General features: G+C 38.6%; 1 protein-coding gene across 4 annotated transcripts; it reads right to left on the bottom strand.

Annotated features, from left to right (window-relative positions):
• Positions 1 to 306: 306 nt before the first annotated feature.
• LOC111252105 (inositol monophosphatase 1-like) lies at positions 307 to 27821 on the bottom strand. Of its 4 annotated transcripts, XM_086990809.1 has the most exons (9): positions 27202 to 27818; positions 22788 to 22921; positions 22323 to 22427; positions 21987 to 22125; positions 16551 to 16649; positions 4581 to 4755; positions 4323 to 4382; positions 1353 to 1465; positions 307 to 622 (listed from the first exon to the last, which is right to left on the bottom strand). In XM_086990809.1, exons 1-8 carry the CDS (start codon positions 27277 to 27279, stop codon positions 1359 to 1361), a joined length of 897 nt encoding a protein of 298 aa, XP_086846935.1. In that variant the 5' UTR covers positions 27280 to 27818; the 3' UTR covers positions 307 to 622; positions 1353 to 1358. The 4 variants fall into 4 exon arrangements, 3 of the variants coding, with proteins under 3 accessions (XP_086846935.1, XP_086846936.1, XP_022665286.1); XR_015328945.1 differs by lacking the exon at positions 4323 to 4382 and having other exon boundaries at positions 1353 to 1470; positions 27202 to 27816; XM_086990810.1 differs by lacking the exon at positions 4323 to 4382 and having other exon boundaries at positions 27202 to 27814.

The following is a 27821-nucleotide window of genomic DNA, read 5'->3' as shown; positions in this document are numbered from 1 at the left end:
AATAGGCTTACTCAAAATAACCATAACAATACGGTGAAACAACTCTTCTAGTAATTAGAAGAGAGGCCGACACATTAGGTTTGCCCTGATATAAGTCTGCTCTCCTAGCCACTTAGAGATAACCACGAAAGATAGAGCTCGTCAATTGTAGCTTTTAACTTTTTTTTGTAGTTACGCTATTTTTGCTACAGTTACAACTACAACTTTGCCAGGGTCTAGTCCACGACACAGCGCGTAGATACAGACCAAACAATGTCGATACATCTGATTATGTAGCCAACGTTGTTTTAATAAAGATTATTCAAAAAAGCTAGTACGCCACATCAATTTATTACTACGTGTGTTAGTCATGCTACACACTCCATGCGTGCAAACCTACGCATCTCTTTAATTAAATAGTACAGGACAATTTGCGGTCATCATATAGGCCAAAGGTGACATTGTTAATTCGTAATTTTTTATTTCATCACATCAAGTTTAATTGTCGATCCAGCTTGTCGTCAGTGTCCAGGACAACCAACACGCCCGCTTATTCCGGCTCAGTTTCTAAGATACCGTGCAATTGTTGCCAGCTGAAGATTTCGTAAATAGCTATCTTGAACAAACGACGCGCATGAAAGATCTGAAATGTAGAAATCGTTTATCTTCTCAATAGAATAACTTCTAGTACCGCCTTTAAACATTACATAAAACTTCTTAAGACAAGCTGACTTGATTACCTATGATTAAAAATCAAACTATTTGGTAATTGTCCAAGTATGGACCTAGAAAGTACGTACTTGAATAGAGAAGCGTTATTTCGATTTGCATGCAAAAGACTTTCCATTTCTGATGAACAAAAAGATGTGAAGCAACCGTATCTATTTTTATGGACACCACTATTTGCTCAGATATATTTATCTAATCTAGCGAATAGGTGTTTATGTGATTATTACTCGTCATCAGATTGAATCTTGATGATAGCATGAGCACCGCGCCATATAAAAACACATGATTAATTGCCCCATAATATCGTTTGGTTCAATAAATATGGCTAGACACATACATACGCATATATCATTATATCGCTATTAGGACACTCTAATGCTGCCTATGAAGTACCCATTGAAGTTCTGTCATATTATCCAATGGCACACATAGATAGAGTATGCGCCTATGTAGCCGTATTATATATGAATTCTTAATTAAAGCAACAAACGATGCTATGTAGAACGGTGATACCGAGTAGGAGTAATAGGAAAAAAGCTGTGTCCTATTATGTTGAGCAATCTGCTGTGATGTCTTCTACAACAGTCATTATCTGCAACAGCCAACTTCTGCAACAAGGCAGCTCTGCGGAAACATCCATTTACCTGTTTTTAATCTCTTTCATAGTCGATGTATTGGACCAGTTTTATGATTTGTTGGGCGAGTTCAGGAGTCGAAGCACACAGGACACGCCGGTTCATGATATCGATGGGATCACCTGCGCTTCATCAGGGTCGCAAGAACGTTAGGAAGAATACTGAGTTAGTCGTATCTATGTATTCGAATGCGTCAGATGCTGCTTAATTTTATTCGTCCAATTGGCATTTTCATAGAGATTTCCAATGGGCGAATGTCACAAATGTATTATATATCAAGTATAGTCTGTGTTTTCAACGCAGAAAGTACGAACTTCTGACAGCGGTTAAGTTAGCTAGAGCCGCTGAGAAAGTTTAGCTGGGTTGCAACACACGTCGAGGTGTGACAGGCAACACATGTTGCCTGTCACACCTCGACGGCTTTAAGGTTATAAGCGTCGAACTTATTTTTACAGATGTTTCTCGCGAAGAAAATATCAGACAACTGGAACCTACTTATATAGTCGGGAAGCTTTGCGGGCCAATATATAATGCGAAATGATCTTCATCATTGTTAGGGTAGTTTAGGGCACGATCATGTGACACTGGTAGAATATATTTTCTTACGGAGTGATAAGCTTTGGCGCATCGCACGAAGGGGCAGGCGGAGGCGCTGTCGGCAATGGATTTTCCGCTTTCTAGCCATTGCTTCAATACGACGCGTCTAACACTGTTTAATCAACAACTATTGCATTGTTTAACTTCTAGTAGGGCCGTGTGTTGCGTACTCCTTTTCAGTTACGTTTTCTTTTATTTCGAGCTGACAAATGGAAGATTCTGTACGTAACGCGATGACGTTTGATACAATATAGCTTTCTGTTAAACTATACTGTAATCAAGCCAGCGGTAATAAACGATCCATATAATCATGTATAGCCAATATTGTGTCACACCACCATTACTTCTAGTCAACAAATTTAGCACACTTATTATAAAGGCTATATCAATAGCCTAAAAATACTTAGTTCTATATTAGAATATAATAGGAAAATTTGCTTAAGATAATCATAGTGGCAATGTAAATAGACCAAATGTTGTAGCTGCAAATTAAAGCACGGACGGATTTGATGGGACGGTGTGAGTAGGTAACCAGTATCGGCCAAAAATCAGCTAAGTCGAAATCGACTTATCAGTTGGCTTTCTTTAATTATTTATACAATTTTTCGGTTCATGACAGGCATGAATTATGACATTTCGTTTCGAGTAAGACTCACAAAATAGGGTTACACCCTGACAGTTGAAATGATTTGTTTACGATCGCTTTATTGATGAACTATGATCATTTGTTGCTTCTGTGCCTCGGACCATTACGTATTGTGCGTGTCGAGAAAATGGGCTAAATGGGCGAAACAAACCACTAGTTGTCCTAAGATTTATTCAGCTCAGATCAAACAGGTCGTTGTTACTTATGGGGTAGTAAAGCATATTTCGAGTACGGTGGGTCGTCCAAATACTTTCAAATTCGGCCAGGACTTCAGTTCGAGATGGAATTTTCCGATTTTAGTTAGCTTACATTTTTTAAACACCGTGTTTGTTTAAATTTCTCCGCTTTTTCTAGAGAACGCTTAACATGTACCTGGATGAACACTGAATAGATCGTGCACATTTCATTTGAGCTAAGTATGTATAAAACGAAAAACAGAACATATTATATGAAGTGAAAACTGCTAGGTACATAAATGACTAGAATCCTTCGTAAATCTCACAAAAATGAAGGTTTTAAGACCTTTGCGAAATTATTATCGAGCTACAGCTTCACCTATTCTCTCCCAGGAAAAATGAACAATGTAGCTTGCGTGCAAAGGACGTGCTTAATTCACAAAGGTTAAAAGATACAAGTTTATAGGCATCCTGTATCTCTACGCCACTGCAAAGGTCAAGTCCAGAAAAAACGCGTGCATGAGAGATAATTTTTAAACTATGGAGTTTCCTTGAAGTATCAATGCAAGCTTTCTTCGCGGCTCTGGTAGTAGCATACTGTGGTTAATCTTCAGGATGACATCTGCCATGACAGATGAAGATCACAGCGCATAAAAGAAAGTGAAACCGGTTTACCATCTGGGTCTGCTTTATCCTTTAAACTAAATGTACAGAGCAGATCATCGTTGACGCGACTGATCTATTCAACATCTGCATGTAGATGACCTCAAAAGTACATTGCCATTGCATATTCAAAAGGTAAGGACGGTACAAGGTATCGGCCGCAGCTTTAACTGCTTGTACACAGACTGTTTTACTGGTTGAGAATAAAATAAAAAAAAAATAAAATATATATGTCATTGACAGGAAGGTGGTTACAATAAAAGTGTCGTATTTTTTTAAGTCGACCTTAATGCTCATCAAATGATCTAAAATTTTCTAATATTGATTTATCATCAGCTATTATACGGCGATCGTCTATTAATATTTATGGTCTCTGCTAGTCACCAAGCAACTCTGAGTAGGAATAGACTGGTAGATATATCAGGCCGTTCCAAGCGAAAATGATAAACGAAATCCGGCTGGTAAACAGTCCGGACTTCTAGAAACTGGTGAGTAGAAACCGGTTGTTTACTTCCGGAGACGTAAGTCTAAAAGGAAAAACAGCCTTCAGAGGCCAAATATTTGTTTTTCGGACGCCACAGCGATGCGGTAATTTATCGGAGAATGTAGAACACATTAGACAAAAAAAATATTTTGATATTGGAGTGTTGACGACCAGCGACGAAATTACCAGATGCCAAGATCCGAAGGACGAACGCATTGCGGTAATCAAGGAGGCTTTTCACAGAAGAAGAGCTCAAAGTTTTAGGACTATGTCGGCCATAACTGGCATTTCATAGGTAACGTAAGAATGCGGGAACTGAGTAAAAAATAGGTTCCCCATGTATTGACTCCAGGCCAGTTAGAAACGCATGTGGCCTATTCCACGTGTAAATCTTTAATGGATAAGAAACCTGCCTGAATAGCCGTAGACAGGATACCATCCAAACTTTACTGCCACGTGGCGACAGACGCTATCTTGAAAAGAAATTTTCAAAGGACTCATATAAATAGTTAGTACAACAAGCACACAGCTTGGTCACTTAATGTCGTCGCCACATTTTAACGCCATGCCTTAATTACTTTCTGGATTAAGCAGAAGGATATATATATATATATATATATATAGAGAGAGAGAGAGAGATTATCATGCGAGGTAGTGCTGCTGCCACTTACCGTTCATGTCCATCACGACGCCCCCGGCTTCCTCTACGATTAGCTTTGCAGCCGCCATGTCCCAACAATGGAGTCCAAATTCCTGGTAAGCGTCCGCATTGCCCCCAGCAACCATAACCATATTCATGCATGCGGATCCCAGGGAACGAATACCGTGGGCACGAGACAGAATATTCTGGAATGGAAGTGCAACATTTAATTGAAAGCAAGGCTGGGATAGAAAAGTTCCTCTTTCCATGAAATCCTGCTTGTGTTATATTCAAGCCTGAATTAGATGAGTCCCGATAACAAAAAAAACAGATATGAGTATTGCTTATTGACCCTAACCAACTTACCCTGCATTGCGAAAGACTACGAAGCAATGTTAACGTTTATGGTCTATTACATCGAAGTAAGTATACGATTTTCTTTAATGACATTTATTTACATTTTTTGTTTGTGTCAACACAGGAAGTCAACATGCAGAAGTGACAAGTATCTATATATGTTTTACAATGGATCTTACAATCAAAAGCGCCTATTCAACGCATGACTAACCAATGCAATGTTAAGAGACATATACTGTAATATGGCTGATAGTCTTTCTAAAAGCATAGGTATAATAAGAAAACTTTTCGCTTTTTGCAATAATATCATCTAAATATCATACTAATGATTCGTCGTTTATAGGCACCCTGTGTTCAAATATTTCTCCCGAGATCTTTATAAGCCCTTTTGTTCTACCTGAAATTTCCAAGTTAACTTTTCACCTATTAACGAGAGCTTTGTATTTCCCCACTTACAAGACGTACAGACACATTTTCGTACCGAAAATATGAGTTAAACACGAGGCGAACGACTAACATCACTAACAACTAGATGATTGTGTAAGTAGTAACGTTTGAATCACATTAGAAAGAAATATGCAGAAACGTATTAAGCGTGTAGAAACGCGAAGGCGAAGTACTCGTTTAGTAGCTACATTTTGTTTTTAGCATCGTTAAGCTTTGGTAGATCACCAAATCTTCTGAAATTGTCTTTTTTTTTTTTGTTGAAACCTTTGAAACGATTGATTTTTTCGCTTAAAACCTACTCGAGCCTATTTCACTTGTAGGAAAATGTAAGTCATAACGCATACACACAAAAACGGATATGTTGTGCTAGCAAAGCAAGCCTTCTAGTACATCGCAACGATTGTTTCGGCCTCTGCGTTATAAAGAAGTAGGAATTAATTATTCGTTAATTACACATTTGACAAATTCTAATAGATGTTTCCAAATATCTATTGGAACTTCTAGGATGCAGGTTGTATCTCGAAAAAAAAACCGTTGAGTTAAAACATAATTTACAATTAAGATCTCATTATCAATGTTCATTCTCATCACAGAATTTGTCTAATTCGAAATAAATATGTGTCCGAAATCTGTTTCGTATTTAGGATGCACCGGCCAGTTTATCCGTCGAGTTTAACTAAATAAATACATGATTTTTAAGTACGAAATGTATTCACGAATCACCATAGTTAAATAACGTTGGACTAAATCAAAGTTAAAGATCATGAAACAACGCCTCTGCTGTTCGTGTTCACTCTGGTTTTATGCCCTGTACCATGCGCGAAGGGGCACATGGTGGTTACCGGTAGATAATTACTCTTTCCTATTTTCTAACAGGAGGTCCTTACTTCCCAGTTATCATAATAAAAACGCGATTTACTTTTAATCTCATTAAGGCCAACAGCGAAAGTAATCGTCTTAGTCAAAGAGGAAACTCAGCTGATACATTTGTCCTGGCTGTACAACCGGCCAAAGCACTTTCCGTCGTTAGACGACTATGACTGAACAAAACTACTTTTTACGATAACAATAACAATAGTATAAATTTCGCACCCGTATTTTAAGCGACCTAATAGCATAGATCGGCAACAGTTGCTGTATTCATTTTTGCCGTAACAACAGGCGATACAATAGGACGACAATGGGGACAGCGAGTTGTACCCCCAGACGAAAGTCGACAGAAAACGAATGGCGGGTCCGAGACTGTTTCGAAAAACGGCTAGTTTCAAATGCACTTAATCAACCAATGCGAATACCACTGCAGCATCGTACGCTTCCAGCGAACACAGGCAAATGTTTAAAAAAGTAACATTAAACAGTACAACGATAAACCATAACGTCACAGTAAATGGATACAAAAGCGTTCGATCAGCGGCAGGACTAGTCGACAAGTAAAAGAAGATCGTAAATAAAAGTTATTTTTTTTCTTTTAACATTATTTCCCCTATGTAGTCGTCGGTCAACCTCGTGTTTGCGGTGTGAAACTCTATGGCGGAAACCTCTAAAAATGATTTTGTACCAGTCAAAAAATAATACTCCTCTATCTAATTGTTATAGAAGACGCACGTGTGTGTGTTGCATTCGTGCTCGTTATGTGGGCTAACGCTTGTGATGGGAATGGGTAAAAAGCTTCATCCAGTCATCTCGTTGCCCTATGCAGACGAAGCGAATACTAAGTATGAAGGGATTGTGTTTTCCGGAAACGATTTCCGGAAACAATACGAAGCTGTTCAGTCACATTCGGATCACGTCTATTACAATTTGACTTTAGCTAATCCTAATTATACGACACAGAGATTATCTATAAAGTGATTGATTTACAAGAACCGTATCTATGTAAATATACGTATACGTAGAAAAACGTATAAATAGAACGCATGTGGCAATTCTTGATGTTGAGCGCTACGCTATCGAATCGGATCGCTCCTCATACTCTAAGTGCAGGTGTCTCTTTGCCAGACGCTAACGCAAAATCAGCAGGTGAGTATTGTTGGCTAGCGCAATTAAGACTTTACTCTAATCAAAAGAAAAAAAAACACTTCAAAATAGCTGATCGCGATGCCCTGCTAATTATGTTCTATTATAGCAACTGAACAAACTATGCGAAAACCAGAAAGACTTCTATGTATATTTATAATTTATATATTACGTCTGTTTTTAATTAGAACACTAAAAGCATCGGCCCTTATAAAGCTGGGCTGGTCTGTAACGACGATTTCACGCATTAGCCATAATTCGAATCGGTATCATGCGAAGCCTAATTTCGAAAATAGCTAATGTGTTGTGTTTATTTTGTTTGTGTCGTGTAAAGCTGAACTGAAGACCTAAACGTCAAATCATACGACAATACTTAACAATGAGAAAGGCAGTAGGCGTTCTGTATGTGAATACCGTATTTGGTACCACCTATAGGTTCATCTTTGTCTACTCTCACAGTTGTTACCAATCGTCTGCAAGATCGCATCAGATTCTGGAATAAAAACGAATTTAAATAAGACCAAATTTGTAGTAAGTAAAAAAAAAATGCAAGCAGCTAAAGAGAATACTTAAAGAACTTAACAGGTTGTAAACCACTTGTTGAAATAATCGTATCATACATTATTTACTCATATCGTACAATATCTGCGGTTACGTTTACGCATTCGCAGCTGTTCACATTATTCACAAATGTATGTCACAATTTTTTTTGTTTTACTCTACGGCAGTAACAGGTAAGCGAGAAAGAAACTTAGCTTTGAGTTTATTTTTCTATTTTTATGCTGTTACTGTTTTGTCCAATTTTACGTATATACAGTGGTGTTCGCCAGTTGGTTATCATTTTTCCCGATGCTCTGTTCCATGCAATAAGATTGAAACGCCGGAACTTCATCGATCGCTTGGACAGGATTTCTTGGCTCAATGCTATTGACTAATATAGCAGCTCATCAACTAGGCACCATAAATGGTCGCGGATTCAGGACGGGCTTAGGGTGTATGAGACCGGCGAACTTTCGCAGGAGCAAGTCGCTGCGGATGTGGTCCATCGATAATTGTAACAAAAATGAAAACCACGTCGCAAGTAGACTTTTTATTGGCCAAACGTGACTGGCTGCAAAGATTCACGTTATCGTTATGTTTTCTTGGTAACAAACAGATGTGAAAAAAGTAAGGCGCATCATCCTGGCCGTTGCAACGTGTATCGCTAGGATACAACTCTAGTAGCTTTTACATAGGGTCCTAAATATCCGACATGAATACTCCTTAGGCACTCCATGAAAGCATGCTATTAAAGCACCAATCTTCAGCATCAAATCGAAGTGCGACGAGAGGAACAATTACAAATATTTTTGACTAAGCGATGCCATGCAGGGCTAATTGGTGAGTATCTCACGCGGATCGCTCAGCTGACAAATCATGAAAAGAAGATAATTGCCTTTTCTGTTTGTTTTTTTCTTTATGTAAGGAAGATATTTCGCTATGGGAATCTCTATTTAGGGCACTTCTCATGGAAAATTAATGTAGCATATCAAAGGTCAGGGTATCGCATCTTGGATATTCTACACGATGCTTTCTTTGATCCACCGCCACAGTATCGTTAAGTGACAAGTTGCCACTATAAGGTTCATTGTTTTCAACGCACGATAAATTGTTTGGCTGTATTGTAAGATACGGCGCAGTAATCGTTTCCTCTAAGCAGAGAAGATGTTGCACAATGATTGAACTATATATGAATTGGCTATTATTTAGCATTAATAAAGGTAAACATAATCGGTAGACAAACTAAAAAGAGTTTACGAAGAAGTAAAATGATTAAACATAAGGTAGAAAGTTACAAGCTTTATTTAACATGGGGAGCTTTGTATACAAATTTTGCGCTGCCCCTTCTTTTAGTAGCCAACCATTAGCTAAGTCAATGTTACCTTGTTTGCATTAAGGAAGGGAAATTCCTAATACATCTACTATAATTTAACGATGTAAGGAATGGCAAACATTATAGGGTAGTATTCTGTATAATTACCGTACAGATAATATTGTTCACAGACAACTCTCCATGAAAACATGTTATTATTATTAAGCTTTCAGTTTCCTCATTGCGGTGTGTGACAACGTAAGATGACGTGTTACCGAATAACAGGTTTAAGAAGCTACCTAAAAATGCAACTGAGATATATGCTAAAGGGGCAGACTAGTTTTATCTACGTTACTTTTTAGAAACACTCGCTAAATGCCGCTAACGTGTTTACTCTTGTATGAGTAATCACATTTTATAACAATATTTGAGAACAACGATAATTTAATAAAGATGAATATAAAAAAAAGGTGAATTCTTGGTTCAAAACCATCTAAAATGAGACCAACGGTAACGGTCGCTGCCTTAACGATTTCGTCAGAACGAAAATCAAATTCAAGCTCTAGCGCCATCGCGATTCCTAGACCCCTCACCGAGTTCATTTCAGAAATAATCACATGATTTCATTTTGAGGATATATAGCCATATATTTTCACAGAGGGATGATCGTAGCACCATGCGGACACAGCATCGGTAATCATTACTACTGCAACAAGCGGTCGTCACCATTGCTGAGGGGATCGTACAGCTTTAAATCATAGAGACTCCACTAGAAAAATATGCTTTATATCGAAAGTAAAGATGGTAAAAAAAGACAATAACAACGAGGCACACTTTTGGGATGTGCTCCCTTTGATTTGTGCATGTCATTGTTTAAGCACCAAAAGTTCAATTTGCCAGATCACTTCTTATCCAGCTCATCGAGCGGGGATCTACTCCCAGTTTAACAGGCTTCTCAATTAATTACACATTATAAAATCGGCCAAAAACTTTAGAGCCATCGTAATTTTGAAACAGAGGCGAGTCTTATATCACTGCGACAAGCTGATTTGCTGACAATTTACCTTTCGCGAATCCATATTGTTGTTTCGATAGCAAGTAAGCTACAATATAGCTGACTACTATTTTTTTCTTGAAGAGTTTACGCCTTTTTTGTAGACTGGGTTAGCTAATGAAGATCGGGAGCAGATCGTTCTAGAATAGAATCAATAACAGCAGAAGGCTTTGTAATAAGGCTCTTATAAGAAACGGGAACGGTCCCATCAGGGACAAAAATTACATACGGCAAAGGTTTCTTTAAGCTTAGTAAGAAACTCTACATTTTAAGCACGGTAAGCTTTAAACAATAAAGTTAGTAAATAGAATTAGAAATGGACGCTCGGGTTGTTAACAACTGAGATAGTTTCCTCTTAAGGGGCACTACAGAATACAAAGGCGGACCCGAAGTAGTCTCACGTGCGCCGGTTGTAGTCAGGATATCGGCACCTAGAGAACTACTGTCTAGAGATACCAATGGACCTCCATTTAAAACAAGGTGACTGTTCTTTTGAGAATTTTGTCTATTTGAGACTACATGTAATTTAAACTTGAAAGAAGGAATTATAATCAGTCATATCCTTTAAAATGTCGACGGGAAAACTTTAAAAACGACGGGTATTGAAACTCGCTTACTCAGGATCCGTATGGGTGGGCACAAAAATTTAGATTAGATTCCACTAGTTCAATACTCAAACTACGAAAATAGGTAAATCAATTACACATAGATTACCAATTGCAAAAAGGACTGAGACTGGCTGAAGATTGAGAACTGTTCCATGAGTTAACCCTGATCGACCGAATCTTGTCTGGAACAACTCTTTCGATGAACTCTTTCGAGTTCATTGGATTTACACGAATTAGAAAAATGCTTCCTTAGAGGAACTGTCACTGACGACTATCATTCTTATTGCGGTACAATCTCGTACTACCTCCAATTTTAGCTAACTTCGTTACTATAATTTTCTGGGCTGGCCTAAAGCTTAAGCCTATGCTGCCGAAGCACGTACCAGAGGTACATATTGGCGATCCCTAGAGCGCAACCGACTCTGTTATCGACACCAGAAAGTATCTCGTTTCTTCATATTGTTCTTTTACCTTCGGTACTAGTCTGGCTAGCGTATGTGCTGATCTGAGCGCCTTACCCGCTGCGTACGCTATATATGCCACACCCGATAACCTGATATCCATGATGGCTTCCAGATACGTCGCCCTTTTTTAATATGTATTTTTTTACCCCCAATGATGAGTTCGATTACGTCATGTTTATTTTCTACTTCACGTTTCTCCTAAGCCATCTTGAGGTAGCTCCTCTCCATCAAGGCTTCAGTAAAGCTTGGCGTCTCATACATTTCTCTCTTCAGAGAAATTCGAAGAACTGAATTATTCGGACAAGCGATGTGTTCAACTCCCTCCAAAATATCAGATATCTCCCAGATACCATCGTATGCAGATTCTAAAGGCTTGGGGCTAGCGCGAATTTCGGAAAACCTCAATCGTTGCCTTCGTTTCCTCTACATTCACCTTTAGTGGTGTCTGTTGTACAACGATGACAGCATAATTCTTTGTAGGGACGGTGCTATACCTTTCCTGTCTTAGACTTTCACTGCCACCTTCTACTTGATTGAGTTAAAAGCATTTTTAACATCTCACAGGATGAGTAGTTTCTGATCGGATGAGTTTTCTGACGTACATGAGGTGTGCCTTTGCTAAAACTCTGAATAGCACCTGTCATGGATTTCCTTTTACTGCGCTGTGTCCCGAAAGAGCTCTCATATCCTCTATCTCTTAAATCAGTCTGTTTATGATCTATTATTTTTACCTTTGCAATCATATCGAGAAAGCGCATGACTCATATAAGTGGAGAGAACAACTTGAGAATTGGAAGATCCTGTTAAGACTCACGACCGTCACTGACCAGCTTAAGAGTCTTGGATTTACGCCGATACTTCGATCTTAGGTAACTAATAAACTCTCTGGATCCAACAAGTAATTGCGACTGAACGCTGCATCTCAGCATTTCGTCTAATATAGAGCGTCAGTGGTATACAGGGAGTACGTTTGGGTCAACTAGCTGAGGTCAACGGTGGTAGCCGTAGCAGCAGAGATCCCAGCTATAACTAGCCCGGTCTGCGCAAAACGCGCTTCAAGGTACTTCCTAGGCTTTGTGCCGCTAATTACAGTTCCTTTTAAGGCGTATTTGTTTCTACCGGTTTCGATGTCCACCTAAACAATGCCCAGTCAGAGGACTATACTGTATACGCTGGATCCTTACTGTTTGCTTTCGTTCACCATGTGTGTCGAGATACTGACGTACCTCGATCTGAATCACTAAGCTAGAACGACTCGTTTAAGTGTCTCATCGCGAAGATTTTCTTTGTTTTTGATGTTCTCCTGGAACAGCAGCAAAGCACGCCGGTTTACTTCAGCATTTTTTTCTTTTTTGCCTGGAGATGTCTGGAGTCACTGTGTCAGGTCTACGAAACCGAGCGGCACCGTCATGGCAAGAGTTATCGAAAAATCTTTCTAGTTCAAGTGATTCCCTGGCATAGCCTTTTCATATACGACGAGGAAAAGGTCGGAGAGTCTATTTTTTTTCTAAAACTGCGCGTGCGAAGACGATACTAGGTTCTGACTGCACTCGGCGATTAGCACACGGCGTAAAGGCGTGTTTGTTATGAGCAACAAACGAGTTTGCAAGCTTGATTATTACATTTTTTACCTTTTTAAGCTCGTGGTTATTAAAACGTGTGTCATTTCGCTCGCTTCGACCGACGCTCACCCGCAAAAACATTAAATTTTATTTTCTGGAGTAGAACCTGCACGAATCCGTTGCCCATGCTGGTGACGATTGGAAAACGACAAAGACTCAAATGGAAAAGCATCTTTATCTTCGCAAAAAGAAGCAAAACATTCAACCCAATCACAAATATCATCAACGGCAAACTGATTTCTGTAATAGCGCATGATATCGATCAATCCTATTTCAACATCCACGCCCCCATCGACTGTAGATATCCATCGGTTAGTTTCATTGCATCGGAGATACGTAATTCACCTCTAGCTAGTATGATAAATTCTTCATCCGCGCATCCTATTTCGCCAAGTTAGAAGCCCATCTCAAACAACAACTGGCTTATTTTGCAGTTTCATGGAACATAGTCGACAGGTGCATCCATATTATCCATTAGCGCGGAGAACCTATCAGAGGTTGTCCTTACAACAGCTTCATTATTAATATCTTCGTCAACGTACTTAGAGACTGGGGATGAAAGCAAAGCGCTGACAACAGTGAAGCCAAGTTGAAGGAATTGCTTATGATGTTGCTGACTGCTTGCATCTTCGTCTTTTGCCATACGCAACGCCTTCTAGTCGAACTGTATTGCAGTCTGAGCGTCTTTGGCTGTGTCTTATCCTATCGCAGAAAACTCGTTTATTACGGGACAGTATCCGATCCCTCCTATAACCGTTATCAATTAGCCTCCTGAGCTCCTTCTTTTTACTATGCGGATTGCTCACTTCCCGTTGACTTCACGTCCTACCGCAACCACTTCCGTGAACCGATCTAAACATTCGTGCATGGCCGTACGGAGCTGGGCAAATTTATCGAGCTCAAGATTTATCGGCAAAATCCCTTCAGGGAATCTCAGTGGATTATCAAGCGCGCGCTTGCAGCAGAGATCTGAAAAAAAGTACAGCCAGTCGGGCAGAGGCTCCAAGTTCATCTTATCAAATGTGAACTGCGAAAAAGACGCATCAATTGGTCTAATCTCGAGGTGACCATCAAAATTCGATTGATACCAGGATTCGATAAGCTATAGACACTTGAGAATTAAGTAAACATTCCGATTCGAACTGTCGCACGTTATTTCTAGAAACAGATACATACAGCCACCATAATATAGCCGTATACCGATTCCGTCTCGGTGGAAATATTACTACTAACTACCCAATAAGAATATTCACAGAACATTCAACAGTGTGAACCCGTTTACTGCATAGTCATTAGGGAAACGTTGATGACATTCTGGTCGCATAAAAATCAACAAAATATGAGCCTAGTAGCTCCATTGGCCTGGGTTCAGTTTCAGCGAACCTAGGAAGTCGAGCCCCCGTTGCTTCGAACGGTTTTTATCGGTCTCTAAGGTCGTCAGCCTTTAATTTAATTGTTACCTTTATGTTTTTTTTGTCATATAATGCTTTAGCCAATCCGCATATTTTAACTAACTGATAATAATTCGAATATGTATAGATTTTTTTTCACTAAACCCATTAACATAATCAAAGATACAAATAGAAGCTAAGCAGATGTTTCAGCTATCGCTAAGGCTGCTTTATATGAATAAACGGTTCTGAAAAGCCCAACTCTTTTCTGGTGGCTACCAGAGAAAGTTGTCAAAACTAAGCGTTGATTAGGCCGTCCAAGGCGGGGTTTAAATACAATACATTATACCCTACCTGGATTGTGTTTGAAAGCGTTCATTTTTCTAATCCCTAAATGGTTAAAGTATGATACCTAAACTGCGCATATATTCCAGATAAATTGCTGTTACATATCTACCTTATACAATATTCCGCTTGTCTGCGTATGTAAACCGCGACAGTCCATTTGCTAGGTCGAAAAATACCAGCATCGAGAGAATATGGAAAATCGTTCCGTTTGTTTGTATGCTAAACATCGAAATGTACAGCACACTAACAACTCGGTCTTAAAATGATTAGTCAATTGCAGTTACTTGCATTTACGTTCACAGGTTCTATGAACGTATGATCGCTACTTTCTAGAACCACGATTGCGCCAATGGTAACTGCTGCGACTGTTAGTCTGCAGTGACGTCGAACAAATTAGAAAAACAACAGGAATATTTATGCTCTCTATACGTTCCATCGCGGTCGTATACTGATTCAAGTTCGAAAACATCAGATAATAAGCTCAAGCATAACTTCGGCATCTGACCAATGCACCTGTTGTTACTGAAAATAAGAACGAATAAATTGTCAGTACTACATTTGTTAGCATTTCTTTACTATGGGCAAAGTAGTCACTGCGACCGCGACAATTCGAATGGATGACTTAAACTAGTACCGGCTAAGACGGCCCGTTATTATGCGCCATAACGTTATGTATAAGCGCTGCAAGGTATTGCACAACAATTTATTCTGTAGTAATCATGAACAAAGCTAGAAAATCCGCAAGTGAAATTCTCGTAGAAAAACATCCATTGTAGTAATTACGAATGGATCATATATATACATATATATTCTTCCAAATGCTTCAGGCTAAGAAACTTAAGCTGAAATCAGACATGTCTGTCTAACATCTCTAAACATTCATTATTCAGCGAGGAGGAAGATGTCAAGGCTAGAAAAGCGATGATCGCCTCCAGTTATCAACAATGAAGCTGGGGTATAGTTTCCGCCTTTTTTAACTGCTAGCCAGAAAGACCAACTTTTACGACGACCAAGATAATGTTCACGTAACAAACGTTTTTTCATCAGCAGCTTTCCCAACTTCTTAGACGAAACACAACACGTAGACATGGCGGCTCTATTGCATTCATATTGTTGATTGAGCCAATGGTATCGGAAGGCCGTCCTGTACTATATCTCAAGATTACTTAGTTTTTTTTTCTATCGCCTCGACTTCAACGTATATTACTATCCGCTTGATTAAGTTATTCTGCATTACTTTACCCAAGCACCGAGTTCAGCTTGTGACGGCGCAGCGGCAGTCAATATTAGCATAAACAAACCATTATCGGCTTGCATTGACAGTCATTTCTACAAATCAACGAAAAGGCAAAGCAGCTACTTAACGGTAACTTCTATAACTACAATGCATCAGTTGTTGTAGGCCATATGTTAATGGTATGCGTTTCTAAGCCGGAGAAGGCTTCAACTCGACTGACACGTTCAAGTGAATACTGATAGTTGGGGAAATTGTAAGGACATTTTTCGCATATCGGGGTCCCTTCAGATTCAAACATACATAGATGCAGATGAAAACTAAAACGGCTGAAACAGAAATTATAAGAAAGGTAATGAAATACCTTTCTTATAATTTTACTCTAACTAGATAAGGACCCTACTCCATTTTAATCATCATAGATAGATATATCGATATACGTATATGGTCATATCTATTTTGGTTATGGATGCGTTGTAGTGTGACTAGTTGCTACGTTTGCCCTGCAAACGCTTGGCCTTTGTACTAGTCATCGCGAGATGAGAATTACGCTAATTTTGAACAACATGTGTATGGCTAAGCATGTGACAAGTAGCGCTTTCGTGTACCTTCATGTTTTCGAAAACCATATGCACCCTTTCTTCCGCGCGTCCGCTGCCAGCTTCACACATAACAATCGCCTTGTCCAGCTTCTTGCAGTTAGATACCTGTAATAGAAGTTGTGCCATATATCAATAAAAGATATATACTTCCTTTATTTTTTATATTATTATTACTACCCATATGGCTTCGCAAGGTGGAATTGTGTTGCCAGAGCCCCACTGATGATTCAGCATAAAGAAAGATGGTCATTCAAAAACTACCGCAAAAAACTGTTATTTTTCAAAAAAAGCTACCCTTCTAACATAGTAGGATAATGCTGCATAACCATTAGTGCCAATGGCTCACCTTATAATAACATTTACACACGTGTGGGCGCTACACCGAGTTACATTGTAAGGTTTCTTTTTCAAATTGACAATTGGTAATGACGTGATCTTCTCTATCATCTATACCCTATATGACACCAGTTAATATAGTCCCACCTCATCCCGGCCAGTATAGCCCCTGAGGTTGTCATGTAACGTAACGCAGCATATTAGTGTTCATTAGCTCAAATTAATCTTGAAAAGTAACTTAGCGATATGCCAAACTGCTGCAAACTGATTGCAAAATTATGAAAATGTCTTTTCTATACCTGCCCCTGACGTTCGATAGAATGCAAAAGAATACTTATCGGCCCTAGATAGACGAACCTTTTGAATTCTGGCTAGAAAAATAATGGTACCAAATACGAAATCCATGGTTCCCCAAAAATGAATCTTTGTCGAGATAATAATGGTTATTATTATTAGTTATTAAGTGGTAAATTTGTGTGATTCTAATTAAAGATACAGGCCGCCTTAGAAGATAAGTTCTTATGAAATGGGCAAAAAAAATATTATAGAAGAACAATACATTTAATCAAGTTTTGCACGAATGCACAAATAAGAGTCATATGATTATAAGGGTCCTAAAATATATATGGCAAGTAATATTTAAGGCACGGACCGCTAGCGAGGATTACGTTCGGAAATACGGAGTACTATATCACTAATCGTAGAGTGGGGTTCCCTCCTCATAAACAACTGGGACACTAGAAATGATTTCTTTATTTGTCAGCTGCTAAGCTTTAATTACTACATCCGAGCACAAGTTCCTTCCAAGATATCACAATGATCGTTTGGTTTCTGTTAGTATATATATCTAATTTCATGTACTCGCTTCATAGAAATGCAAGGTATATACCTTCCTAATCGTAATGGTGGATTCGGCTGCAAAAATGCACCAGCGTTTTAAATTGAATAAAAGGTCAGAAATAGTTAACGGTGAAAATAGCGTCACTCGGAGACATGCTGACGTGCTATTCAGCCTAATACAAAAGCAGCTTAACTCTTAAATTTATGTTTGTACCCGAATTGCGTAATTTTGTTGAACTGGCACCTTTAGCATCTAAGGCGACTGTAACGGGCTGCCAATATGTTAAACAAACTGTAGTTTTCCGAAACATAATACAAATAAACCAGGGATATCAGCCAGGCCACCCGGAGACATGTTGACCTTAATGATCTAAGTACCCAAAACCTTAGCGTTCGCATGTGCCCTAGCGCTTAAAAGCATTTCAATAAAATTTTACGTATACGAATACCTTATGTTCGAACGCCTACACTTCCCTATCTCGCTCTCGTTAAACTGATGTGTTTGTTCACCGGTTTAGAACGTAGTGTCAGGCTTGATTATTCTTTTATACAATTACTAATAATGTCTTTGTGGAACACAAATTTATCTTTAATTATTTTCATTTAATTGATCGTATATTATCAATATCATAATTTCTGAAATACGAATTATTCTCATTAATTAGTAAATGACGTACCGCTAGTAAAGGTTTTGACAGTACGAAGATTATCTCTTGAGTTTTTACTGTTTTTACGCTGCTTACGGATTACGTTTACTGAGCTCGCTGTAGTGGAGCGTTTTTTTCTATGCTAGGTGTCATCTTTATTTCTGTAATATTTCTATATATTTCTCGATAGCGCTATATATATATTTACAAGTTAGCCAAAGGTTTCTAACCAGCCGTGCAAAAGTGCGTTCATCCCTTTATCCAGCTGCTCTTTACCTCTTCAAGAACGTTAGAAAATGCTCAGTGCTACCAAGAATGCAAATAGTAGGTATTCCGCGCTGGATTCATAGTGATAGCCAAAGGATAAGGATCGGCAATTTTGGCCAGAGAACCCGAAGTACAGGACATTAGATCGGCGAACTAGGATAGGCATAACGGTATGCCCAACGTTATGCGCATAACGCTCAGACACCACCAGCGGTACTGGCGAAACCGACAAAACTAGACAAGAGAAGAAAGAATTGTTTATAGCATTTTGTAACACGTATTGAGAAAAAATATTAACCAAAAGAAAAATTAACGCCTTGGCAATTAGCAGCAATCGCAATGGTTAAACGCAAAACCTTTGCACTCAATGATACGAGCTACCGCCCAATGGCTCATTATAAAATGACATAATTAAAACATTGAGGTTTTGGCTTCATCATTTTAGTAAGAGCTGTTTCTTATAATTTGGAAGCTCGTTGCTAGCTCTACGAGGCTTACTTATTTACTTACTCTCTCGTTTTACGTCATCCTTTCTTATCTAATGGGCTTACAACTAAATACGAACCAAATAGGAACACGCTCTTGAGCTGCAGCTCGCAATGTACGACCGGCTAGACTTCTACGGTAGAATACGATATGGCCAACAGCGTGTAGGCGCATACATAAGTCATATGGCGCCAAACCCACAAGCCTAAATATGCAGATATCACAATGGAGTGCGATTACAGGGTTCATACTAATAATATGAATAGGTAAAAACCGCATTTATTAGAATAAAAAATAGTCTAAATCGGCGTCGTCAAAATGTATTAGTTCAATCAGTGTAATAGAGTTCAATGTAGTCAGCCGTCCGTAGACATGAACAACTGTCACACCCTATAATGAGGAGGTCGTTTACAATAGGGCGGAGATTCAATAAATCGACCTAATTTATTTGCCTTCATCAGGTTGCATTTCAAAGACCTGAAATATTTACGTTTATGACAACTTGCTATTCTAACGTTTATATCTTATCATATGACGGATTCACGACCTTAGCTGAAGCCAGTGTTATAAGATGGTTCCTCGAATAGTCGACTTAAGGTTTACGGCTATTTATTTAAGACCTACCTATGATTGTATTATACACTGTACGCTATATTATGGTCTATTCTTCGATTAATTTCCGAGTCATATTGGTCAGCGGTTGAATTTGTGGGCGGCGAAGAGTATCATACAAATCACAAGGTCGTCTATACACGATACAAACTCAATATTCGTCAAGTTAGTAAAATTTCTGTGGTCTGGATAAGTGGTAGTGGAAATCGCTCTTTTGAGAAACGAGCCTCTTGTTCGTCTCAAACGTTTAAGATTCTCCACTGTGAAATAATCTCAGCACAAGTTCGTCCGGCAAGTGGCAAGCTGTCCAAATTTCAGGTCGAAAGATCGCAATGCGGTTAAGAGGACCAACTGTTGGAGACCAAGCACTAAGGACGAAACTATCAGGGCCTTTTTCTGTAATAAACTATGGAGACACTCAGTAACTCTGAGTAGGTAGATCGACTAACATATGGCGGTGGTTAGCCGAGGTCGTGAAATGGGATCTGATTAGAGTGCACTGCAAATCGAAGAGACTGCTCTCATCAATAACTCAATCGTTTACGTAAAGAAGTATTTTGGGCTTACACACTTTTTCGGGAAGTTCCTCAAGCAAGACCGAGAAAAGGAAAGGCCTTTAGTTATTTCCCTGGGCCGCACTTGAAATCTGACGAAACATTGGCAGCTCCAAGACCCTTCTCGTTGAGTGTAGTTGCTGTTAATTAAAGACATTCGTAGGAACGTCGCTGTCAGCGAGGACGCTAAAGACTAGATCCTTCGTATCGGCACTTAAAATCTTACATGCCATTCCAGTCAAATGGCTTCTTCCAAGCCTGTGTTGCTCCTTGGATATCACACTCCTCAGGAACATGTTTAGCTTTCTTGCCAGCAGGTAAGAAGGAAGTTTATAGCAGACGCTGTTGTTTGCGATTCGGCGCTACGACGTCGGTCGGCCTGGCTCGTTTACGCCTTTCGGGACAGCGAAAAGTGTTGCATCCCGCCAGCAGTCTGGAACGAAGCCATTCGTTGAACGAATCGGTCCTGCGCAGCCCTAAAGTGTTAATCACTAATCCTGTCCGGTTCCGCTGCCTTCCTTGAGCGTTAACTGTCGATCGCCTGAGTCATTTCCAGGACGAAAAACTCTTAACGCAGCATCGCTTTCGCTGAGATTTTCAGAGTATGGTATCACAAGATGAGAACATTCCAGCGATTTGATTGACGAGATTTTATTAGGCGATGACACACGATGCCTGCAGTGACCAAGTTAGTTGTTCCTTAGTTGAAAATTGGTCCCTTTCCAGAGGACAACCTTCTGCTGTTTCAAATATACGGATTTCTTTGAACTCTGCAGCCAGTGTGTCGCTGCCAGTTGTAGCGTCGCTATTGGGGTGGTGTTTGGGTTCCCCAAGAAAAAGGGACAACGAATGTACAATTGGATTGAAGTGGATTCAAATATAGGCCTAGTTACCGTTGACAACAGCTTTCTCATTCCATTATATTAAGTTACCAAGTCTACCAGCTAGAAATAACCGACCCTAGAAAAAAGGAAGCTCAAAGAATTAACGCAATAAAGCAGCAAAAATATGCCGTGCAAAAGGCGGTTGACACAGATGAATGACAAAATTGTTTCAAGATAATCTCGTATATGTGTTTTTTCAAAAATGCTCTCTAAATTATTAATCATAACTTAAAGTTCTCATAACTTCTAAATTTCAACAACTAAATTCTATAAAAAAAACGACGACTGTATTCTATTAACAGAAAATATAGTAGTTTTTAAAATTACAATTCAAAGTTATCGTAACAAATTGGCATAAGCAGTAACAGTGCACTAAGCTCAATCAGTAATATCTATCTTGATTTAAACAATGCAAACAAAATATATAATACTTGTGCCTTACTCTGAGGTTCTATAAATGGTATGCACTCGACCGTAGCCGATACTCAAAGCTCAGTCACATGAATGAAACGAGTTTTCTAACAAACGGTGATTTTGTTGTGTGTAATTAAGGTATCAATATTTGGAAACAGGATATTTGCGATGTGTTCATAGTCCTACCAGTTTAAAACAGGAGTGGATTGATGAAGCAAAAGAAAAATCTGTAACAGAATTCAATGCAACTGTCAAATAATGCGGTGTTTCTTCAACACAAATTCACAATAAATCCTTTGGTATACATCCTCGTATACATAAAGGGAAAATAAAACGAATGTGTGTTATATGTTATGAGCGATTCTGTTCTGAGCAAATTGTGTAGAGCTATGGGAAACGCACCTTAAGTTTAGAATCATTGACAAAGGCTCCTTTGCCTTTTCGAGCCGTGTATAGAAGATCGAGAATTGGGTTATAGATAATACCAAGCACGATATCTTTATTAACAGCTAAGCCAACGGAGACAGCAACCATTGGGAACCTGTTAACCACCGGCAGGATAGACATAAATATTTTAGAAATCTCACTGCATTTAATAATATAATATCAACAATATATAATAACTGCTAAATGTTTAGTGATAAACGGTACACAAATAGGTCCCAGGCGGGAAAATTTCCGCAATATACACATTTTTATGGGGTAGAAGGAGTATTCAGACGCTACATAGGTACGTACGTGTGAACAAAGTTCGTCGTCCCATCAACTGGATCGATTATCCATGTTGGAGCATCCGTAAGGTCGTGCTTGCAACCCTCCACGGTAGACTCTTCACCAATAAACCTAATTAGAGATAACAAAATACGTGAATAAGCGTTTACGCCCGGAGCTGCCTTGTTGAGTGCAGCAATGGTTATACACGACAATAAAGCAAGACCCAAATAGACAGACTTTGATGGTTTGCAATTAAAAAAATAAAGACGGTTTCTCTATTATATATATATATATATATATATATATATTATAGTCGTCATTGTAATAACAGATAAAATACACTTATCATACATATGAGAACACTTTTTTATTTTAATAATGAAAAGCTCATGCGCCACTCGAATGTGTTTTTGCACAGCGCTAATCAAGACAGAAAGAAAGTGAATTTTTACTAAATCTATTTTCATATAGGGGTAGCCTATAACATACTTGTGGTCTGGGAATTTAGCAGAAATGTTCCCGATTATTAGCTTTTCAACGCCTTTGTCCGTGTCTGTGACGAGGTCCGCGAATCCCGCTTTCGTTTCGACTTTTTTCTCCTTTTGCACTGCAGTCCTCACCGTCTAAAAGTCAATTAAAATCAATTTGGAAATGTCTTACTATTGCGTAAAGCCAAAGATAAGATTCATCGAAGATGGGTTGTTCACATATATGTAACTATAGCACTTGAAATGCACTTAGTAAATACCAAGGGCTCCGTCCCTTATGCAGTCGTAATTAAATATATTTACAAACAAATAAAAAACAATAATTTTCGTTTGGATTGCACAGAAATATTTTGATGAACTTTGCTAAATAAAAAAAATGGTCACCAAAAAATATTGTTGCTGCCGCTTCTCCTATAATAGTGCTACGTTTACATTGAGTACAAAAATCTTTTCACGAGACTTACTCCTTGATCTTTGTCATTATCATCTTCATAAGCCTTTTTCAATCATAGATATTTTTAGTGGCTATCAGAATTCGGCCTACAATTGTTCGTATCGCGTAGGCTATGTGTCTCTACCTTAACTCGAGGCGTGAAGGCGTTATTTAATTGTATTTTAAATAATTGCCTAAGTTTTGTATGGTGTGCTTCATTAGTTATGTTTGAAATTATCTTCTATTGAATAAACAACATTTTTTTATAACATTTGTTTAACGAAGTAAACTTACAAAGGCTTTCTGAATGATATTGTATAGTAGGTTTAATTGTGACACTCATATAAATTTTGACGGGCGTTATAACAAGCTCTCCTAGAGTTGTTCTTTTTGACGTCCCTTTGGAGTACCGATATTATTAAGTGATGTAAATTTGTAGCGCAAAGAACTACATTATAAAGTAAATGTATACTACTACGCGCTATCCGAATTGAAGAAGGTATTGAATGCATATATGTATATGTGAATGTGTATATGGTTAAAATGAATTAAGATTGCATTACAGAGCAGACATCGTGTAATCTCGTAATCTATCTACATATTATATATTGAAACTCTCTATTTGATTTTTTGTCTGCTCGACCCGAATCGACCTTTTGAAGAGGTCGTGTCGGACCGATTTTTGGATTGCTGCGCTGCGTTAGGACTAGAGCTATGCGTAAAATAAAACCGATTGGATAAACACTATTTCCGATATGGGGATGGGGGTTTGTTTTTTCCATAATATAAAAGGTAACGTCAATTTGAACCAATTGTCTGTCCTTTTCAAATTTATTTTAAGCCATTTTTTCCCGAAAATCTCTTTTACGTATTTATGGGAGCTAACCTGAGTTATCTTTTGGTGGTGCTTTTATTGAAACATTTTCTTTCTAACAAAATGGTAACCGAATGTTTACATGGAGATCTATGCAGGAAATCGTTCTTGCTACCAACCGAAAGCCTTCGTCGAGCTGAATCAAAATGTAATGTATGTCCTTATACTTAAATCTCAGTTTTGGGGGGTTGAAAACACCCGCCGAAGGACAAAGATGTAAATTTTTTCTATTTAGCACCAATCAATAGGTCTCGACGAACCTAATTTAGATATTTCAATATGAAAAGAGGTAAAAATTGGGTGAAAGGTTTGCTTCGCCTATGTGACAGTTGGGTGAAAATGGGTTTTGAGATATCTTTAAGTGCTTTTTTTGAGCGAATTTCTATTAAATCTCAAGTGGAAACCTGTCGCGAATATTTTGGTTGAACAATTTGCCTTTCAAACTTGTTCTCTGATAGATTTTTCAAAAAAAAACCCAAAATATTTTTTAAAAAAAAACACATTTTTTCTACACAAGGTACTATCTTGTTGACTCCAATTCTTTGTCCCATGCGGTAGATCTTGATGAACTGAGTGAAAATACAACATATCTTCTTATAATCAAAAATTGATACTTTGGCGTAAAAAGGGCCAAACATCAAATACGGTAGTTTTGTTTCTCTTACATAACACTTCAATGAAAACATCTTACACAAAAATTTATGTAAATGAGTACTTTTAGTTCCAATCGGAAGCTTTCAATGAGCTGAATCGAAATGCAGTACGTGTTTACATACGTAGATTTCAGTTTTCGGGTGGAAAATATTATTTAAAGCATGAAAACTTATTGAACTGTTTAACGTGGAAGCCAATCGATAGCTTTCGACGAATTTATTCAAAACGCAATACATATACCAATACTTAAACGGATATCCTTAAGTGACATCGACCAAAACACTGTTGGTCGTATTGTTTAAGTGACCTAAAGTGTTTAAGCGGGAGTGACAATGCTATTCGAGTAAGTATTTGAGTAAATTTCTAATGAACGTCAACCCGAAGGCTAAAAAGGCAAACGGATAGTTGATTTCTGTAGAAAAAGTCCTACTGCCTACGCAACTACTTATTATAAAAAAAGGAAGAGATAAAAAAACACAAACATTGGCCATGTTTCGCGCAAAGAATTAAATTTGTTTCAATATACGAAGTCTTATAAAAAAAAATTAATTATTTTAGCCTCGGTAACGTCCCAAGAACAGAATCAATAGGTTAGCAAACTATATCAATAACATCGTTTATCAAAGGTTCACAGAAACCCAATTCGAACACGTGAGTTTCTCAAAGAATGGCTCCGGCCGGCCTCATTCACGTGTGTTCCGGAAACAGAGTCAATCGCCAACGCTGAAGAAGTTTTGTAATTGCATTGAATATATCCACCAGAAGCCAATATATTACAAGCGTCACAAATCTAGGCTTGACTGAGCTTCCTGACAAATATATTACAACAGGTTTATGAGAAAAATACAGAAGGATAACGGGCTAGCTAAAGCAGGGCATGTGAAATGGGATAACTATCGATTTATACATACTACAGCTAATATTCGATTGGATGTAACATCAACAAATCGGATAAATCCCGAGACAAACCAGGCACAGGGCGAAGGCCACGGATCGGGCTAGCTCCAACTAATTTCGCGTACTCATAAGATATAGCTAAAGAGTTTTTTTCTTTTAACGTCCTACATAAATAAGATTATCGGAACTTTTATGGCTTAAATCTAGTCTACCGCGCGAGGAAAACCATAACGTAACATCGGTAATAACGAATTAGTACAGCATACATTTCAACAAAATTTCAGAAGTAAGTTGAAAAAAGAAACATCCCTTATGTAAACCATTATTAAATACTGAGGCAATTTCCTGTCAAAGAATATTTTGCAAATGGGCAACCGAAAAATTAAAGTTACGCAACAATAACAACGAAAATTGTTACTTTGCCATAATTTGTGTACAAATTACGTAACACATGAGTCCGATGCACTACATTAAGGGCTCTAGAATCGTGTTTGTGACAAGGAACTGAGATAAAATCTCACCCTTCGCTGCTCGAAGCTACCGGGAACGCAGATAACGTTCTTTATCTTTCTAGTTTTACATTCGATACTTGAGCCGCTAAACCTTGCTTCAGGCGACTGGCTCCCAGCCTATCACAAAACAATGCGGTGTCTACGACGGGATTCGAACCTAGACTACGCGTCCCTAACATTAGCTGGAAAACACGTTACTACCGTACTACTACGAAAACGTTCTTTATAATGACAGCATGCTATCTTTCCTTGAACGCATTAATCTTATTTAAACCATAAGAACAATATATAGGTTAAAAAAAGAAAGCGTGCTGTATCGCCATCTTCGTTATGCAGGTATTTTAATCGGTATACAACGATCAAGAAATTATCGTTTTCTAAACAAGTAACCGAAATAATGAACCAGTAAGTACATAGCGCTAAATATAGGACCTAACGGTCCGAGTTATTTCAGTATAGTTAAATAAAAATGCTTACATCAGCAGCACCCTCATTGAACAAAGGCAGACATGCCAGCCATCAGGGACTTTCAGTCTGTTGCAATCAACAAAGCTACGCAATATTATTTTATGTGTATGCAGCGACAACAAACGTTTTTACAGACGCAGCACGTATCGCTGTCGTCTTGTATTGAAAGTCGACATTCAACAACAGACCGGAATCACTGGAGTATTTGGATATCATTCAGGGAATGTGATCTGTCGATCACGATGGTGCTGACGAGAGCTCACATCACGTAACGATCGACACGTAGTTGATACCCTGGAAGAAATCACGCGTTCCGTTCTCGGCAACTACTCTTCCTCGCGTTCTGTCTCTCACTCAAAAAAAAACCTGGTATATCACTTTAACGGTTCACTTCGCAGTAAAGTTGAGCGTTGTCCGTCCTCTAAATACGCAACCAAGTATATAAAAGCAGTCATAATTCGTAATGCATGCGTTCATGAAGCATCTGACAAACTAAACGCGTACAGGTGACGATGTACTAAATCAACGCTCAAAAGCATAAAAGATTAAGTTATGATTGTTTTCTTGTTCAAGTTACCTGTCCAGCTTCCTTGACGAGTGCAAGGGCGGTGTGGAAGAACTCATCCAGCTCAACATCGCTCACGGTCACAGGCATCTTGATTTTTTCACCAGACAGTAACTCGTAACGAACTTTCTGGCTAAAAAGAAGTACAACGTAGGAGGTCTAGCCTGAAGCCGATATAGATGCACAACGAACGATCCGTCAACGATGCGATAATGGTTACAAATAGATGGTTGCTTTGTCAATAGCGTTATGTCGTCTACGTACTGTAAGCCTACCACCCTCGCGCGCGAGTTAGAGAAATAGTCATAATACAAATAGAGGACAAAATGCGCCGAGCAAAACTGGCGACTATCTAGAAACCAAATAAGAGGGGAAAGGTGTTTTGTTATACGCGATTATAACGATGCCTATCTTCTAAGCGTCTTCGTTAATTTTGTAACATTTCCTCTCATTTTCTCGTTGCCTATCCTTGTCGATTATGGTTACAAACGCGCGTTGAAGTGTTGTCACTTAATGGCAATAGAAAGCCTGCTATTTCTTTGCACTTCTAACGCACGATTGCAAAGGCGTCAGTTCGTTTGTTGTCTACTGCTCTTGCACTCTGCTTATTCGCGCTGGACGGCCGATAGAAC

The sequence above is a fragment of the Varroa destructor genome, unplaced genomic scaffold (genome assembly GCF_002443255.2).
Source record: "Varroa destructor unplaced genomic scaffold, Vdes_3.0 BEIS01000005.1, whole genome shotgun sequence".
Taxonomy (NCBI): Eukaryota; Metazoa; Arthropoda; class Arachnida; order Mesostigmata; family Varroidae; genus Varroa; species Varroa destructor.
The sequence above is the reverse complement of the archived record's forward strand: the minus strand, read 5'-3'. Positions and strand labels throughout refer to the sequence as shown.

What these genes read in the sequence shown, in the direction of transcription:
- LOC111252105 (XM_086990809.1), bottom strand. Translation starts at nt 27,279, where the DNA reads ATGCCTGTGACCGTGAGCGATGTTGAGCTGGATGAGTTCTTCCACACC. An exon ending in TCAATGATTCTAAACTTAAG is followed by an intron (nt 16,650 to 21,986) that starts GTGCGTTTCCCA and finishes CTTCTATTACAG; the next exon opens with GTATCTAACTGCAAGAAGCT. An exon ending in TGGTTTTCGAAAACATGAAG is followed by an intron (nt 4,756 to 16,550) that starts GTACACGAAAGC and finishes CTTCCATTCCAG; the next exon opens with AATATTCTGTCTCGTGCCCA.